Consider the following 18,213-nt stretch of genomic DNA (forward strand, 5'->3'; position numbering starts at 1 on the left):
CTACTTGCCAAAAAAGCGCTTCAACACCCCATCAGGGATAACAAGCGCTATAGAAATGCAAACCTTGTTCCCTCTTCTATCCCTTCCCTACCCTTCTCAATAGAAATAACTAACATATCCACCATTAGAATTACTTTCATATTGCACTATACTAATTCAACACTAACTCTTTATGGGTTGCGGAGTAGCGTGCTACTCTCCTAAAAAGCGCTTCAACACACAATCACGAGTAACAAGCGCTATATAAATGCAATTACAATACAATACAATGTATTAACGCAGATTGTTTTGTTGTACGGGTTCTGACCAGAAATGCCTATGGCTGTCCACATTATTTTAAGGTGATTTCATTCTGTGAGTGCTGCAATTTGGGGGATAAATAGTGGGTTTCATGGGATTCCTTGTACAAGCCCTCCTTGGAAGTATGCTCTGGCTACGTCTTGGCTGTGTGGCACTAGAGCTACTAGTTTGATTTACTTTCTGAAATATGAAAAAGAGAAATAATATATTGCCAAGTTGACCTGTGGCATAGACAGTATCCTACAGGGAGTGAATGTGAATTTGGTTAAAACCCCTACTAGAATAAATCCTTTCCAGTCCAGTTCTAAAAATGAAATATTTAGAACTGGACTGGAAAGTCATGTAAACCTAAATGAATGCCTAGTTCTTTGGAATAAAGTCAATGTTGGTGGGTTCTGTGGGGCACAATTGTAAGTTCTTTACAGGATAATTTTATACATTGCATGCAATCTCTGTGACTGGCCAATTTCCTACTCTGGCCCTCATTATGAGTGACTTCTTAATATCATTTTGGGCATTTACATGAGTTTCTCACCAAAATGGAATTGCGAGGTCCGTGGAATTACAACATGTGAAAATACCACACTGGCTTACACGGATATCTCCTCCAGGTCAAACCTAGAGGAATTTGCCACTGGAAAAAGTTCAGGATTATGAAATAGTATGTCGAAATTGGTGTCTTTATGCTAATCATAAATGTTGTTCACCATTTCATAAGGGTCTACAGGAAATTAGTTGAAGTCCAGTGGTAATTCTGCAATCCAGGATTTTCTAACCCAACTATATCAGTAATACTGAGTGTGGATTTGCTTCCCCACAAATACTGTAGGCCTCATGATGGAGGGCTCTGTAGATAAGAGCTGTGTTATGTGGTGGAGAGTGGCTACATGCATTTAACTTATTCTTATGAGACTGGTAAATATATTCCCAGTCTGAAGGGTTCAGATATAATGTATCACATTAATTAATACAGATCAGACTGCAGACAAGGGAGATCCCTATACGTATAATGCTTAGTGTTAAATATAAGGATGAATGATGGCAGCAAAGATTAATGGGAGTACTCTGTACAATGCTATGAAATTTGAGAAAGCTAGTGTTTTTGGAATTAAATATACAAAGAAAAACGTACATCTCCTTATATGGTACCCTGTATTTTGCTTGTGAGTTGTAAGAGCATGTCATGTTCCCCAACTAGTTGTCGGCCTAGGATGATGAGGAGGTACTATTTGAAAGTACAATGTTACCTTGTATGGTATCCTGCAGCTAAAATAGAATGTAAATGAATGAACAATCAAAGAAACTTGACAAAAAAGAATAGAAAAGTCTGAAGTCACTTGTCAAATGGTAGCTGATTAGATATAATTTGTAAGAACAAAAGAAGGTGATTGCAGCAATTAGATGCAAGGAAGAAAAATGTCCAGCCCCCAGTGCAAACTTTACGGATCTTTCAAGTATGATGGAGCATCTAAGAATAGGGATGGAAAGTGCAGGAAGAGCAATAGACAAATGGGTTGGAACACAGATAACTGGGTCTGAACCATAAACTGCTCTATGACAAAAGCAAAGGTCCTTGAAAATGCACTGCTTCCCAACAGGTAACCAATGACGCTGAAGTGAGCCACGCAAAAGAAACGGCCATATCTTTATTTTACAGGGTGAGAAATGTTTTAATGTCCCCTCTTGAGGGATGCAGGGAGAACTACAAGAGAATATTCAAATGTGTCTTTGGAACAGGTAAGATTTTTTGAAAACAAGGGATCGCTTTGACAGACCCACATCTCAGAGAGATGGCATTGTGGAAGGGAAGAGAACGTAATTCACATGGCATTTCCTATCATAACCATCTGTAAATCTGTCTTAGAATGATTACAATTAGGAATAGGACTGACACCTCAGTAGAACATTTCTTCCATTTGAATCGTTTTTTAAAAAAAGAATGGAGATTAAGGGGACACAAGCACTACACAGCTGCAATGTTGTGTTGATGGATCCCGTAATATCCATGGTAGAAGTTTGGGGAACCCAAGGGCTTCACATCTGCATCTGGTAAGAGACTCATGGTGTCCATTTTGGGGAACCTGGCCTAGTTCTAATGGCTTCTACACCTAGTCTACATGCCTTATTTTTCTAACTTGTGCACTCTACTAAAGGTAAAAGTGTGTGGTAGCTTAAGGACAGCTTTGTGTGGCGGAAACATCCCTAGCACCTCACCACTGGTTTAGAACACTTTACCTAAAAAACAAAGGGAAAACATGGTCCTTCTTCAGACTGATAGGCATCTGTTCTGACTTCATGGTGACTTTAAAGAGAGCCCTTCTTAAAAGACTATCATATCCCGATTTTTAAAAGAAATTTCACACATATATACCTTATGGAACTTTCAACTTCTCAGTCTTGGGGGAAGCGCCTAATGATCCTCACCCATTATACATTTTGATCTAGTTCCTTTAATCTGCAACATACCTGATGGTGCAGATGCTGATCTCAATATGGCAGAATATTTGTTAAAACCCCCTACCTCCATTCACCATTAGTTGGCCCAGGTGACGTACCTCATACTGCCAATTCACACACCTTACACTCTTAGGCTTACATTCATGATCTGTGTACATTTCTGATTGCTGTGGAATTCATTATTCATTTTAATATTACTACCAGAGCCTCATGATATCTGCCCCCGTGAACAGATATACTCATACTTAAAAATCTGCTGTACTGGTAGAGTTTAAGTGTGAGTAAATCTATTTACAATGGTAAATTCACACTGTGCAAATCACTTACATGTTTGTTTTGTTTCTCCATAGGAAAGAAACAAAAAGAATCCATTAATCTCATTCCAGCTCTAGCTACAAAACTAATCATACTCTTGACAGTAGTAATTCTCCAACCATGTCCAGGGTGTGAATGTTCCTACCAAAGGTTTCTGAGTGCCCAGTGGTCTCCCGCAGGTGGCAGCACTCTTTTTTGAGGGGGTGGAAGTGAGCAAGCCATCTCCTCCTCTGAACCTGCACCAGGTGGCAAACTTAGGGTGGCAGTAGGTTTAGCTACGCCATTGTGAGTGCCACATAGTCGCAAGTTTGAGGGTGTTTACCTACTTTTAGAATTGTCCCCACCCTAGAAACCCCACAATGTGCCCGGTGAACAGATGTACTCGCACTCAAAATTCTGCTCTACTGGTAGACGAGTAAATGCATTTGCAAGTGCAAGTTGACACTGGGCGGACCACTGACGCTAAATTGCATTTGAAAATGATTTTTGCATAGGGAACTGCAGCTGCATACCTTACTGACTTGGGCCCACAGTTGTCTTGGTAAATCACACCTCCCACCTGCTACAATTGCCCTAAATCCTCTACACCCAACTTGCTTAGAGAAACCGCACTTCCTGTTGACCAGACTACATCCGCTGCCCACGCCAACCATTTCGAACTTGAAGTTGAAAAAGTACACATTATGTTAGTAAGCATAAAGAAAACTAACTATGTACAAACGTAATTATTTTTTATTTGGGGACGTTAAATGTTGTTTTGCTAATACTGGCAATTTTTATTTTTATTTTTTATTTTTTAGCAGTAGAGGATACTGCTATTAATATCAGATACGAGTCACATAGAAAAAAACACCAGAAGAATCTCAAGCTTTTTTCTATAACTAACGGGTTCTATATTCATTTTTATACTCTGTTATCTAAAAATTATCTTCCTGAAATATGCTGTTTAATTGTGGGTCAAGTTGTTTGCCAATACATAAATCCATACAGACAATAAATTTGCGAAATGAGGCCCTTCCCAGAGTATTTAAAAACGTAAAGGACAGTCAGAAGAACGATTTTAATTTTAATCCAGAACATTTCGTGTCTGGGTTGTGAAATAATATAACGACTGTAAATATGTCAGTTCAATTCGTGCATAGTTTGTTTGTTGAAGGCCACATAGGGACTTGCTCGGCTGCCAATACATATTACACGTTTTCTCCTGGGCCCTTCCCCAGCACCTGCTTTTATTTTTCCTCCCATCCTGATGCATTACAAAATATATTTTTTAGTTAAAGAAAAGCGCTTCTTGCAAATGTGAGACAAAAGGGCAAAAAGGGGTTAGACGACTAACGATTAAATAAACCTTTTTTCTCGAGAGGTGGCCAAAATAATGCGATTCATGTATTTTTCGTGTGCAGTTAGAAAACGTAATTGTGGAAACCAGCTGCACACACTTGTCTTCAGCATATTTATGTCACTGGAGGTTCAGGTTGTGTTTATTCTCTGAATGTATTCCATTTGCAGTGAATATCTGTCACATAGTCATTGTGTGTATTGCTGCATAGAATATATGTATTTATGCAGTTCTTTTATAATTGTAAGCCATGATATCGCCTTGAACATGAGGATCTTATCAGTTTCAACAATGTTCTTTTTATTGTATTATTATATAGGGCATATACAATGACTATGGAAGCAACAGAGTGCTGTCAGGAAAGATCTGAGGATTGTCAGAGCTCTAGGTAAGGTAGCATTTGTATGCTGGTGCGTTCACCACACCTTGATTAAAAAGGGTTCTGGCTCTTTTGGGGCTTTTGGTGTCATTTTGGGCACTGACTAGAGGTGGTGGCCTTAAGCTGCTGCTGTATATGCCTTTTGTAAGTGCTGGCCTTGAGTGTTGTACGTGGATGGGTGGCTACAGGGATTTAGGTGAACTGTTTAATATATCAGAGAGGACATCACAGAACCAGGCATGATCATATAAAGTATAACATCAGTCGTCATACCAAGAGTGGCTTCAGACCAAACTTCTTCCGGTTTATAGAGGGAACGTGTGGAATGCGCACTGCAGCCTGACACAGTTTCCTGGCAGTGAAAGCCTGATTGATGACAGCCTGACACAGCAAACTGAACTCTGAAACTAACAGTGTTTAATTCTACTAGAAAGTGAAAAATGAGAACTCTGGTGAGCTACAAGTAAATATGCTACCTATAACGTGGGCTTGTTAAAATAGAGCTGAAGGCAGTGGTGGTACAAATGGGGGGGGGGGGGGGGGGGGTTCAAGTAGCAGCCATTGCCTGAGCTTTCTTTCAGATTCTCACTGCACAGGCCCTGCTGCCTGCAATGGCAGTGTGTATTCTGTTTTAAATATAGGTTGTGGCATCACAAAGGTTCTACTTTTTTATATACCAATTTGTATTGACTTTGTCATGTACATAAAGAAACTGTATGGTGCAAGTGATAAGATACGTTTTAAAGGAAAGACGTACAATAGAAAGCATCTTTCCCAAATTACTTAAATGCATAGAATTTTCTCACCGTTTGCCACACTTTTTCTTTTGGGGGAGCCACGGGCCACATGTATAGGCTCCTCCACTGCACGCACTAGTTCATGGCAGCCCCCCAGAGCAGGAGGATATGTAGAGTTCCATGCACTAGAAATATCTTATTTTGGTATTGCGGTGCCCAGTCCAACAAGGGACCATACCCCCTACATCCTGCCATGTCCTCCAAGAGACCCAATAGTGTGATGAGAGGTGAGGGGTCACTGGGTCTCTTCAAAACCGGCAATAAGATAAGGTTGGTATGTAGTCTGGAAGACAGACTGCAGGATCATAATAAAGCCCAAGTTGAGCACATGTAGCCAAGCTATAAGTACCTGGGGGAGATGAGAAAGTAAACGAAAAACAGATTTATTACTGTAGGGCGGCAAATTGTGTAAAATAGAATGCACAAGTGAAGAAAGAAGCTATACATTAAATAAAAAAGATACAGCAAGTGAAATTGATTATCCACATACATTGGACTGCCTGTAATACCTGTGGCTTTAAGCCACAATTTTGAAGTTTTGCTAGAAAATGCTTCATTTTGCCACCATGTTTTCAAAATGATTTTTGGAGGGTAAGTACTCAAAACCTTTGGGAGTGTTCAGGCTTGCTTGGCAGATCATTGGAGTATTGACATATTTCATGAGTGTCCATTCTGAATCTATTGGCAATCAGCCAATTTAGGTATAATATGGATTATTATGTGCACTTTTTTTTAATAAAACGAATCCCCTTACATCCCCTTGAAGAAATGCTCTCACATGCTTCTCTGCTCTGTTCATTTACAAGTTACAGTTCACAGAGCTTTCAGATTTTACCAGTCAACTCTATGCATAGCAGTTCTTTACATTCTACCAGCTCAAATGTTCAACAGCCCCCAAAGATCCATCACTTGAGAAGCCTTATCACCCCTCATGTCCCAGATCAAAAAATCAACTTCTGGCACTGAAGGAGGGCGGCGTCATCTTTTGCATGGACATGACTCTGCAGGCAGGTCTAATCAGATTTTGGTGCTCAGAAAAGGGTAGTTAGAGGGTTACATATGATGGCCATCTGTGACACACACACTTTGAATATGGGACCTGACAACACTTGCAACTTAAATGGGGAAAACAATTTTGCACAAATATTGTGTACCTGTGTTGGCACGAATTTAGAATATTTTGTATTAACTCCATTTTCCCATGTATAAATGTTTCTATATATTTTTTTTATTTAGTCTGAAGTAGAACATTTACGTATGGATCATTTTGTAGCTAGAGCAGCATTAAGCTTTGATGGTTAATTCATTTTGACAGAAATTGCCAATTTCACGATGAACATCTTCATATCCTCTGATTTTAGCTTGATTCTAGGGTTTACTGGGTGATAGGGAGAGTACGCATAACCATGGTGAATGATCCATTTCTACTACAGCCAAGGCAAACAAAAGGTCGACACAAATAATCCTAAAGGAGTGAGTTTGTGTTGATGGAACTAGTGTTTATTGGAATAAATGCACTTTCACTGAGAAGAGGCCACACCCATGTATAGGAATGAGGACAAACTAGGAATAACATTTGTTACCATTGATTGTCCTTTGGTACACATTACACTGCCCTTGATATCCCTCTTTAAGGGTCATGAAGGAAGCAGAAGGTCCTAAAAGCAAACTGGTCTCTAAATCTTGGTTGCTTTCTGAGGCTTCCACTGTTTCACCCTCCCCTTGCTCCTCACCAGCCAGTAACAGACGTTTGAGTGTAAAGCTTAAACCAGGGGTCAATACCGTAATGTCATGAGGTACAAAGGGTGCATGGTGTCACTTCTGCCACCACTAGCATTCTTTGACTCAACATCCATTGCACACCATGAAAAGTGACAATGAAGCAATTAGTAATTACACAATTAAGCTTCAGCGCATTGTCTTGTAAACTGAAGGTTAGAAATTTTAGTGAAAACTATTTATTGGTGAATAATCATTTTGCTAACTGTTTCCATGTTTATGATATTGAGGAAAAAATGAAGGTATTTTTATTATGTTTCGATAGACCTCGATGTTTTTTTTTCTCAATAACATACATTTTGAAATGCCAACTAGGGCATTTATTTTCTCAAAGATCTCGCAAAACTAAATGATGGATAGGATTTCACGGTTCTTGTGGACTGAGGAGTCATTAGTGTAATATGTCAGTATGAGTCAAACTCTTTTTTGCCCCTTGAGTAAAATAATTTGTTCAGGTCTTTACCCAAGTGATCTGGAAGATTTTTCTCACGTTTATAATGTCACATTTTGAAGGTTTCTAGAGGTTTAAATCATTGTTGGACTTGGAATTTCCCCCAAGAAATGTAGCTAAGGATCTGATGTTTAGTAATGCATTTTAATGTCATACAGTGAATAAATGCAATGTAAAAGAGGGAGAGAAAGAACCTTATTTTACGGGATTTTAGAGTGAGCATCGTAAAAGATAAGTCTGAAATCTGTGTTTTCTGCACCACTTTTACACAAATCCTAAAATGTGTAACTGAAAACATTTTTGTTGCTGGGACCCAAATCATCTTCGGGATAACTGGGGGATGCAGCGCTTGTTGCTTTCATGCAAGGAATTGTTGATCATTGTTATTACATGTTATATTGTTACTATTAAATATTTAAAATGTTAAAAGTTGCAGTAGTGCTCTGTTTGGACGTTCAAATAACTTTTTTTGTCCAATTTGTTGACAACATGCCATTTTGACAATGTCGATAACAACTGGATAATAGTGACATTCATGATGTCAAAACAAATATTGCCAAATAGGTCTGGTGTTGGTCCCGAGCCACTGGCTTGAAAAAATTCTTGTTTCTTCAGAATAGTTTCTGGTGAAGCATAACAACAACCATTACAAGGTAGCCACCCGTGTGTCTGCACACATGGGAGACCATCTTTGAATGATTTTACTAAAGTACAATAAAATTAATTTAAAAATGATTACCTTCTGCAGGCACATGTATGTGCATTGGCGGCCATTTTTTAATAGTTTTATAGCCAAATTAAAGATGTTTCACTATATATGCACCTGCATGAACGGCCATCTTCAAATTCTTTTAAGGCCATTTAAAGATGGGTGCCATTGCAGTGCTTGCAACAGAACTTGTATACTGCAGGCAGCAGCAAGGGCCAGATAGTATCTTCTAGGGAGCTGCCAAGACCTTGCAAAAAACCCAACTTTAAATAAGATAAAAAGAGTAAGTAAGTAAAGGTCATATGGGCCTGTGAGTCCTTGGTACAGAATGAGACTACTTTGTAACCTGATGTGTATAGGAAAAATGCATGTTATTATTTACAGAGAGGGGAGCCACTGTCTCATTCTATATGTTTTGTGGTTGGAAACAAAATATGGATGACATCACAAAATATCAGTGGATGAAGACGGCTCTCTGAAAGCCTTGCTGAGAATGCATGTATATCTATGCATTTTGTAAGTGGCCTTCCATGTTGCCACTCATGCCACTGTACAAGATTTCATGACATCACTCCTCACAAGAAACATATATGACAGAAGCGCACCCAGTATTATTGAAAAACCTGGAAAATGTGGAATCCAGTCTCATGCTGGAAACTGTACTGATAGATTGCATGTAAGTCATATTTCCTCTCCATCGTTGTGTCTCTTTTGATCTGAAGAATGAGACTTTTCATATCCAAGGTATTGGAGGTGTATTTCCTGATCAAACGCAGCAGAGACAGTATATAAACAGCTCATACCAAAACCTCTTTGCCTAGCGACAGCGCTTCTTGTTGGACTCCTTTAGTAGGGTACCAGTTCACACCCAGCTTTCCCTCTGTGAGCATGTTTTTATGTTTTTGTATAACAACAATGGGGTGACCCTGTGGCCCTCAGAACCTGGGTATGTATAGGAGATACTACAGTGGTTCAGTCAGGGTGAAAACAAATACTTGAAAGTAGAATCAATCAAAAAAGGTTGCTTAATACATGGCAAAAATATGGCAATAATTTCCTTTAAGGAATAGAATGCATGTTAAATGACGGAAGACAAAATTACACAACACTCGCTAGTAGATGCTGGTAAAGTATTATATTATATAAATTGAAGCTCTCATGTGTATTTACACGTATTTAAAGGGCTGTCAAAATGAGATACAAAAATTAGAGTGACAAGAATTGAAGTGACATTTGGTGCTCAGTGATAGTGGTGCAGTGCATATATACAATGTGGGATAGAGGAAATTAAGAGATGGTCAGAACAGCAGGGAAACACACAATATCTCTGGTAACTAGCACATTTGCTTAATGATTTGAACCATGAGATTTGGTGAGGCTGAACCATATATTACCATTGGCGTTTCGACCCTGACAAAGCATTATTAAAATGTCATGGCGGGTCTTCTTCAGGACAAAAAGGGATGACAGCCCAGTACGGAGAAAAGGAACTAATTTGATGAACACCAGTTCTGAGAGGAACGCCCAAGGGAGCCCACCCCCATGCTGGGCTGTCATCCCTTTTTGTCCTGAAGAAGACCCGCCATGACATTTTAATAATGCTTTGTCAGGGTCAAAACGTTGATATGATACTTTACCAGCATTTACTAGCGAGTGTTGTGTAATTTTGTGTTCCAACGTCATTTAACATGCATTCTATTCCTTAAAGGAAACTATTGCCATATTTTTGCCATGTATTAAGCAACCTTTTTTGATTGACTCTGCTTTCAAGTATTTGTTTTCACCCTGACGAAACCACTGTAGTTTCTCCGGTTTTTTGTTTTTGGGCATTGCCTTTTGAAGTCTTGATGCTCCATCCTTTTTACCCTGTCTGGGTCTGCTACATGAATACTCGTACTCACGCATGTGTCATGCTCTTCCATACCCTTCTGTGGCTGGTACATCGGTTCATTTATTAATATTACTTGCTTTTCTATAGTATAAAACCCTATTCTTCATATTAAATAAGTGGTGGATTTGCCTCAGAGGACATTTTGGAGTGGTCAAGAACACAGGTTGAACACCTGTGTTTCTTCCATTCCTATCCTTTCTGCCCTGTTTCCCCACGGTCTTATACGTACTACTTGGGCATGTGCAATATTATTTATTATTTTACTTACTTTTTAGACATATTTTATTGTATTTTTGTATGTACACTTTGATGGTTAATTTTAACCGAAATAAAGTACTCTATTATATGTAATACTTTTTCATTTACTAAATGTTTGTGGTTAGACTCAAGGGGAGGCACAGGGTGAGGAGCAGCATTCAATATATGGATCCCTGACAGTGGATAACAAATCTCCCTCCTTGGATCTTGCTAACCAGGAGTCCCTGCTGAAAATCAAGCGTTTTGTGTTTTTATGCATGACATTTCCAAACATTTGGTATTTTCCCACCTTTTTCACACGATACTGTCTGTTGAAACTAGTCCTGTAAGTTTATTTTGTAATGAGCTATGATAAAAGAGAGACCAGACATGTAAATATTTTCTCAATGGGCTTGGGTCTCAACAGGTGCTTATACAGACTAAATATAAGCAACTTATTTTTAAACAACTTTAGCAGGCCACCTCGGGGGAGGATGCGTATTTCATTATGTAAATATTTGTGAGACATACAGTTAGAGCCTCCTGTATGTAGAGTCAAATACTTGCGCATGACCAATTTGTATCTGAGTATGGATTATGGTATAACTGGTTCAAGCGATCTGCACATGCAGTGTTCCACATCCTAATCTCAATTCTGTGCCCTATTTTGCCAATCATCCTTCAGTTGGCCTGACCCTGATTGTTACCTTAATCTGCATGATTATTTAGGGAGTCAGGCATGTGAACACATATATCCAGACTGCATTAATTTAAGGTGTGTATCATTCCAGGCACTGTGATTTTTTTACCAGCCTTAGATTCTAGCACATTTTGAAATGATTTAAGAACATGTAGAATTCCTTCTGTAATGCCACTTATGTCACCACAGCTGACCACAAGAGTAGTCACATTGGAAATATGGGGGGGCTGCAGATACGTTTTATTTTCCCCTGGAGTGACATAAACTATATAATTATTTCAACCTACAGAAATTGCTCCAAGAAGTGATCCGCCTATTGTTGGTGCTGTTATTAGCAAAGTGGGCATATTAGAAACTGAAGTAGTCTAAATCAAACACAGAGAGAAATTGGTAGCACAGTAACAGGAGCCTCTCAATAACTGTGTACTTATGCATTGCTGTGAAGTGCAATCACAGTTTCTTACGTGCCAGCTATGTGATTGAGTGCCACACTTCATGTAATATTGTGCTGAACACAGCAGTGTGCTGATCACAAAGGCAATATTTCTGCTGTTGTTCTGTTTTTATGATTGGAGTCCTACTGTATACTACAGAGGATTAGACAGGAATGGCCGGTATATGTAATCAATGGCATTGTGAAAGAAGCTAAAAGAGCCTCGCTGTTTCACTCTATCTATCTGTCTGTCTGTCTGTCTGTCTGTCTGTCTGTCTGTCTGTCTATCTATCTATCTATCTTATTTTTTTTCCCTGAAAAAACCACAGGTTTCAGGGACGTTATAGTAAGGTTGGCATTATACTCTTACAAACCAGAGAAATTCAGCTGTTATAGTTAGCTGAGCTAACTATAACTCGCGCCCCCGCAATGCAGATGACATCACCCAGTGACTGAGTGTTTCTAAAAAGTTTCAGAATGTTATATACATATATATACATATATATATATATATATATATATATATATATATATATATATATATATATATATATATATACACACACCAAGGTTTATTGAAGAATGAGTGGGTGTATGAGGGTCTGCATAGATGATTTAGTGGGTGCGTGACTGACTGTATAAGTGAGTTATTAAACGTGCCTTAATGAATGCATGGGTGAATGACTAATCTGTGTGAATGTCTGTATCAGTCTGTCAGTTGGTGTGTAAGTGGCTGCAAGGGTTGGTGAGTAGCTACATGAGTGTCTATATGGGTTAATGACTGGTTGGCTGATTACCTGTATGGCTGCCTGAGTGTTTGTGTGGGTGGGTGGGGGGTGTGACTCCTTGCACGTATGTGTAAGTGGATAATTCACTGGGTGTATGGGTCTATGAATGCGTGTGTTAGGGACTGTATGGGTGAATGAGTGTGCGTATAGCTGTGTTGGTGAGTGAATGGATGTCTCAGTGGTATATGGCGTAAGTAACTTAATATGTGAAAGGCAGTATATGTGAGTGTTGGAATATATAAGTGACAAAATGTGACAGTGAGTGATTGTGACAGTGGCTGCATGGATAAGTGTGTTCTTATATCAGTAGTTGTTGAAGAGAGTACGTATATGGTACTATCTATATGAATAAGTGAGGTGGTGTGTGTGTATAACTGTATAGGTGAGTAAATGGCAGTGTGATTGATTCTTTGGGTGACTGTATAGGTGTTTGAGTTACTCTTTGGGTGAGTGACAGTGTGTGTGTCTATTTGGGTGTATGAGTGGATATATCAATGGCTGTATTGATGAATGAATGTGTGTATGAGTGACTGTAGGGGTTGGTGACTGGATGTGTGAGTGTGTAGACATATGAATCAGTGAGCGGGTATGTACTAACTGATATTGGTCTGTCTATGGTTTCAATATTGGTAGTCTGTATTTTAAAGTGGGTGTATCAAAGGTTATGTTAGGGTGTGAGAAGGTGCATCAGATGATCATGTGGATGATGTCATTAGGGATGTCATTTGAGATGTCATCAGTGATGTCACTGACCATGTCATCAGTGATGTAATATGTGATGTCATCAGCAGTGCATTGCGGGGCACGAGTTATAATGGGCGAATTTCTCTGGTTTTGTACGAGTGAAATGTCAACCTAACTATAACGTCCCTGAAACCTGTGTTTTTTTCAGTGAATTTAAAAGGTTTTTTTATGCTGATTCCTAACTATAACGTCCCTGAAACCTATGTTTTTTTCAGTGAATTTCAAAGATTTTTTAAATGTTAGAGCCCCCATGCATCAAACTAAAAACCAGTCACAAACGGGCAGGTTCTCAGAATCTGCCCCTTTGCGATCAGTATTTTTGCATTTGGGATGCATCATCCCAAAGGCAAAACTCGCAAATTGTGATTGCATTTAAGGAATTGCAAATTTAAAATAGCGATTTCGCTATTAGGGGTTGCAAATTACCGAAACAATAAACTGGTCGGTAATTTGCAAAAACTTTGAAAAATGCACTAAAGTGCATTTTTCAAAGTTACATGTTACACACACATGCCCTTTGGCATGTGTGTGCACAACATGGGTGCACAATACAATTTCAGGGGTGCAAGAGGGTGCCTTGTTGGCACCCTTGAAATTGCATGCGCAATTTGCGAGTACCTATTTCGTACTCGCAAATTGCGCATGCAATTCCCATTCATTGCTATGGGCATGAAGGCCCATAGGAATAAATGGGAAGCCATTCCTTAATTGCGACTCACAATTTGCGAGTCCCAATTAAGGAATGTTTAGGAATCTCCATTTTTATAGCGATTCCTACGTGTATAGGCTTTTGCGATTTCTTTATTGCGATTCCTTAATGATCGCAATTAAGGAATCGCAAAAGCCTTCCTTGATGCATGTGCCAGTAAACCTTAAGTATAAAATTATTGTAATCTTACCTTTTTTACAGTATTTCTAAGTGTTTTATAGAATTCCTTTTATTTAAAAATGATTGAAAGTATATTTGAACTTTTCTTTTTAAAATTATTCATAGTTTTTCTAAAATCTTCTTTAATAATTAAAATCACTCCTTTTAAATACATATACCATACACTACTAAAAATGTATTCTTTTATTTATGTGAACAATTTAAATTTATATATACTTGAAATAATGCTGTGAAAGTTGTTTTATTGTATTGTTATGCTACTTTAAAAAAATAAAAAATTATAAGGGATGGGTGCGTGGATTCAGGGTGCGCGAACCCTGCTGCTGCGTATTTCTGGAATCACGCAGGAGTCGCGACTCCGGCGTAATTTCAAAAGTATGAAGTATCATTGTAGAAATTTTAAATATTTGTTTTGGTTAAAGACTTTCACTAATATACTTTAGAAAACAATTTATAAACAGAAATTAATGCTTAAGAATTAACTGTACAAGATTTCACGAGTGCGTGATGTATGCGCGTAGGATGTGTGACCCTTGCCGGCACGTATTTCCGGGGTTGCGACTCCAGCGTAATTTTCAAAGTGTGAAATATTCCTGTACAAAGTTTAAATATCAGTTTTGCTTATACAATTTCACTAATATACTTTTTAAAATATTTTATAACCACCTAATAATTATGTATACATAATTTTACGGGTGCGCGATGTGTAAGCGACGGGAGCGCGCACCCTAAGCGACTCCATGTGTCCTTAAAAGAAAGCTTCTGATTGGTTTAAAACCTTTTCATTCTGTTAGAGGGAGGATCTAAAACCTATTTTATTTCTCTTATTTTTGTTCTCTCTTCCTGGTAAGACCTGTTTATTCTAGCCTGTTGCAATTTCTTTTTTGGGTGTGTTTTTTTACTGTTTATCATAAAAATGGCATTTAGTCATCCAGAAGATGATCTCCTGGAAGAGGTAGATTATCTGGAGGAGCCTGTCAAAAAAAGAAAGGAGAGTGTTGTTTGGGCTTTCTTTACAGTGCCAGACTGTGAAAAAAGGTCAAAACAAGAAAGGTTACTTGCCAATTGTGCAAAAGAGTACTTTCAAGAGGATCTGAAAAAAGTACTCTTGTGGAACATCCTCTATGAAAAAGCACCTAGAGACTATTCACCCAGTTCATTTGGCTAAAGAAATCATGCAGAGAGAAAAAAATGAACAACCTGCCCAGGTTGACCCAAATGCTCCATCTACGTCAACTGCAGGAGTTCTACCTTCCCCTTGGCCACACATTTTCCCTGAGCTTGTGGATGCTTCAATCAACTGTAAAAAATGTCAAGCAAAACTATGCGTTGGGAAGCAATGCATTGATGTTATACTCCTGTTATACTCAATGCAATTAAAACACACAAGTTTTAATTTTTTTTTATATGCTCCCAAATATTCTTTTTCTTTTTTCCATATAGTTCTAATGGACTGTTGAATTTAGTTTTGTTTGAAAAAAGTAAAAGAAAACACACAAAAAAAACTGTTAGTAAATACAAAAAAAATTGTTTAAAAAAACAGTTCTTACGAAGCCGCATAAACTGGTTAAAAATAGAAAAATTGCTTGGGTGATTGCAAGAGTGCGGGGGTAGTGTCTGAGTGCTTGGATGAGTGCACGGGTAGTGCCTGAGTGATTTTATGAGTGCATGCGTAGTGCCTGAGTGCATGGATGAGTGCATGGGTACTGCCTGGGTAATTACATGAGTGCATGGGTAGTGCGTGAGTGCATGGATACTTCCTGGGTGATTACATGAGTGCATGGGTAGTGTCTGGGTGATTGGAGGAGTGCATGCGTTCTGCTTAGCTGATTGCATGAGTGCAGGAGTAGTGCCTGAGTGCATTGATGACTGCAGGGGTTGTGCCTGAGTGATTGCAGGAGTGCATGGATAGTGCATGGGTAATTGGAGGAGTTCATGGGTAGTGCCTGGGTGATTGGAGAAGTGCACGGGTAGTGCCTGAGTACATGTATGAGTGCATGGGTAGTGCTTGAGTACATGGAGGAGTGCATGGGTAGTTCCTGGGTAATTGCATGAGTGTATGGGTAGTGTCCGGGTGATTGGAGGAGTGCATGTGTACAGCTTGGGTGATTGCATGAGTGCAGTGGTAGTACCTGAGGGCATGGATAAGTGCATGGGTAGTGCCTAAGTGATTGCATGGGTAGTGCTTGGGTAATTGGAGGAGTGCATGGGTAGTGCCTGTGTGATTGCATGCATGCAGGGGTAGTACCTGAGGGCATGGATGAGTGCATGGGTAGTATTTGAGAGAATGTATGAGTGCATGGGTAGATCCTGGGTGATTGCATGAGTGCATGGCTACTGCCTGGGTGATTGGAGGAGTGCATGTGTACTGCCTGAGTGAATACAAGAGTGCAGGGGTAGTGCCTGAGTGAATGCATAAGTGCATGAGTAGTGCCTGGGTGATTGGAGGAGTGCATGGGTAGTGCCTGGGTGATTGGAGGAGTGCATGGGTAGAACCTGGGTGATTGGAGAAGTGCATGGGTAGTGCCTAGGTGATTGGAGAAGTGCATGGGTAGTGCCTGAGTGCATGGATGAGTGCATGGTTAGTGCCTGGGTGATTGCATGAGTGCATGGGTAGTGCCTGGTTGATTGGAGGAGTGCATATATACTGCCTGAGTGATTGTATGAGTGCAGGGGCAGTGCTTGAGTACATGGATGAGTGCATGGGTAGTGCCTGGGTGATTGCAAAAGTGCAGGGGTAGTGCTTGAGTACATGGATGAGTGCATGGGTAGTGCCTGGGTGTTGGCATGATTGCAGGGGTAGTGTCAGACTCTTCCTACCAGAATCCTCTGGATTGTGCTGATGCTCAAAGGGGTCCACCTCTCGACGGCCCCAAGTCTGCAATGTGAACACACACAGACTTTTGGCATTGTCAAGCGAGGGAAGGAAAGGGTAGGGACTGCAAGAAGGGAGATCTGAGGGTGACAAAGAAACACAGGGTAAGTCTAAAACCTATATATATATATATATACTTGTAATGCAAACCAGAGAGATTATCACATTCTGAGCATACTATGTTTCACATGTCCTACCTGTAAAGGAAAAAAGGGTGAGAGCATGTTGCCAGAAGAGAGTAGGGATGGATGTGAGTTTTCCACATGAAACTATGAAGAAAAGAGAATACACAGGTGAACAAATCCTTTCTTGCTTGCTTGTCTAAATCTAATATATACGTAATAGTTCCCCCCTCTCACATACCTAAATATACATGTGGTAACACCTTTAAAGACTCAACAGAGACTGACTGTACACCCCGTCATTGTATCTTTCTTCAGGTGATAAGAAAACAGAGAACAAGAAGTAACCATGTGATTACTAATACCAGACCAACAGAAAACAAAGTTCAGGAATGTTCGAATTTGTCAAGGTTCCTCAAAATGATAATACTTGTCACCGCTCCCTTTGTTTCCTCACAACAGAGAGTACAGCACAGTTCTAAGGCAACCAAAATATCGCAATGTTGTAGTTCACACTGCTTTTCCCAACGGTATGTTTTGTGATGTGATATAAACACATATGTGAGACAAACAGCTTCTTGTACCAAGATACAATAGTTATAAGTTTAAAAGTAGCCTCTCCCCTGCATGAAACCGCGTAATGCTGGTCACGGCCAACGAAGAAGGTTTACCGTAATGAGCCGATGTGCTCTTGAGGGGCTAGGAACCTCCTCCGCAAGAGACTGCGTAAAGCCGGTCTCAGCCAATGGAGAAGGTTTACCGGAATGAGCTGATGTGCTCGTGAGGGGCCAAGAATCGCCTCTGCAAGAGACCGCATACTGCCGGTCTCGGCCAACAGAGGAGAACTATACATGGAGGAGATAGGCGAGGTTGCCGCACCCCGCTGTCTCACTCCCAATGAGACTACACGAAGGTAAGTGCCAAAGGCACTCTTACCGCCATACTTCAGAGGATTCCATAGGAGAAGTCTGCAAACGTCCATAAGGAATAATCAGCAGCGCAGACAGT

General features: G+C 39.7%; 1 protein-coding gene across 1 annotated transcript in view; it reads left to right on the forward strand.

Moving 5' to 3' along the window:
• LOC146775984 (uncharacterized) overlaps positions 1 to 18,213 on the forward strand; it is a 548,205-nt gene that overhangs the window by 458,306 nt on the left and 71,686 nt on the right. The window contains exon 5 of the mRNA XM_085640019.1: positions 4,731 to 4,799. Within this exon, the coding sequence (XP_085496145.1) occupies positions 4,731 to 4,799 (69 nt within the window). The remainder of the gene's footprint in view (positions 1 to 4,730; positions 4,800 to 18,213) is intronic.

Source organism: Triturus cristatus, chromosome 12 (assembly GCF_964204655.1).
Source record: "Triturus cristatus chromosome 12, aTriCri1.1, whole genome shotgun sequence".
Lineage (NCBI taxonomy): Eukaryota > Metazoa > Chordata > Amphibia > Caudata > Salamandridae > Triturus > Triturus cristatus.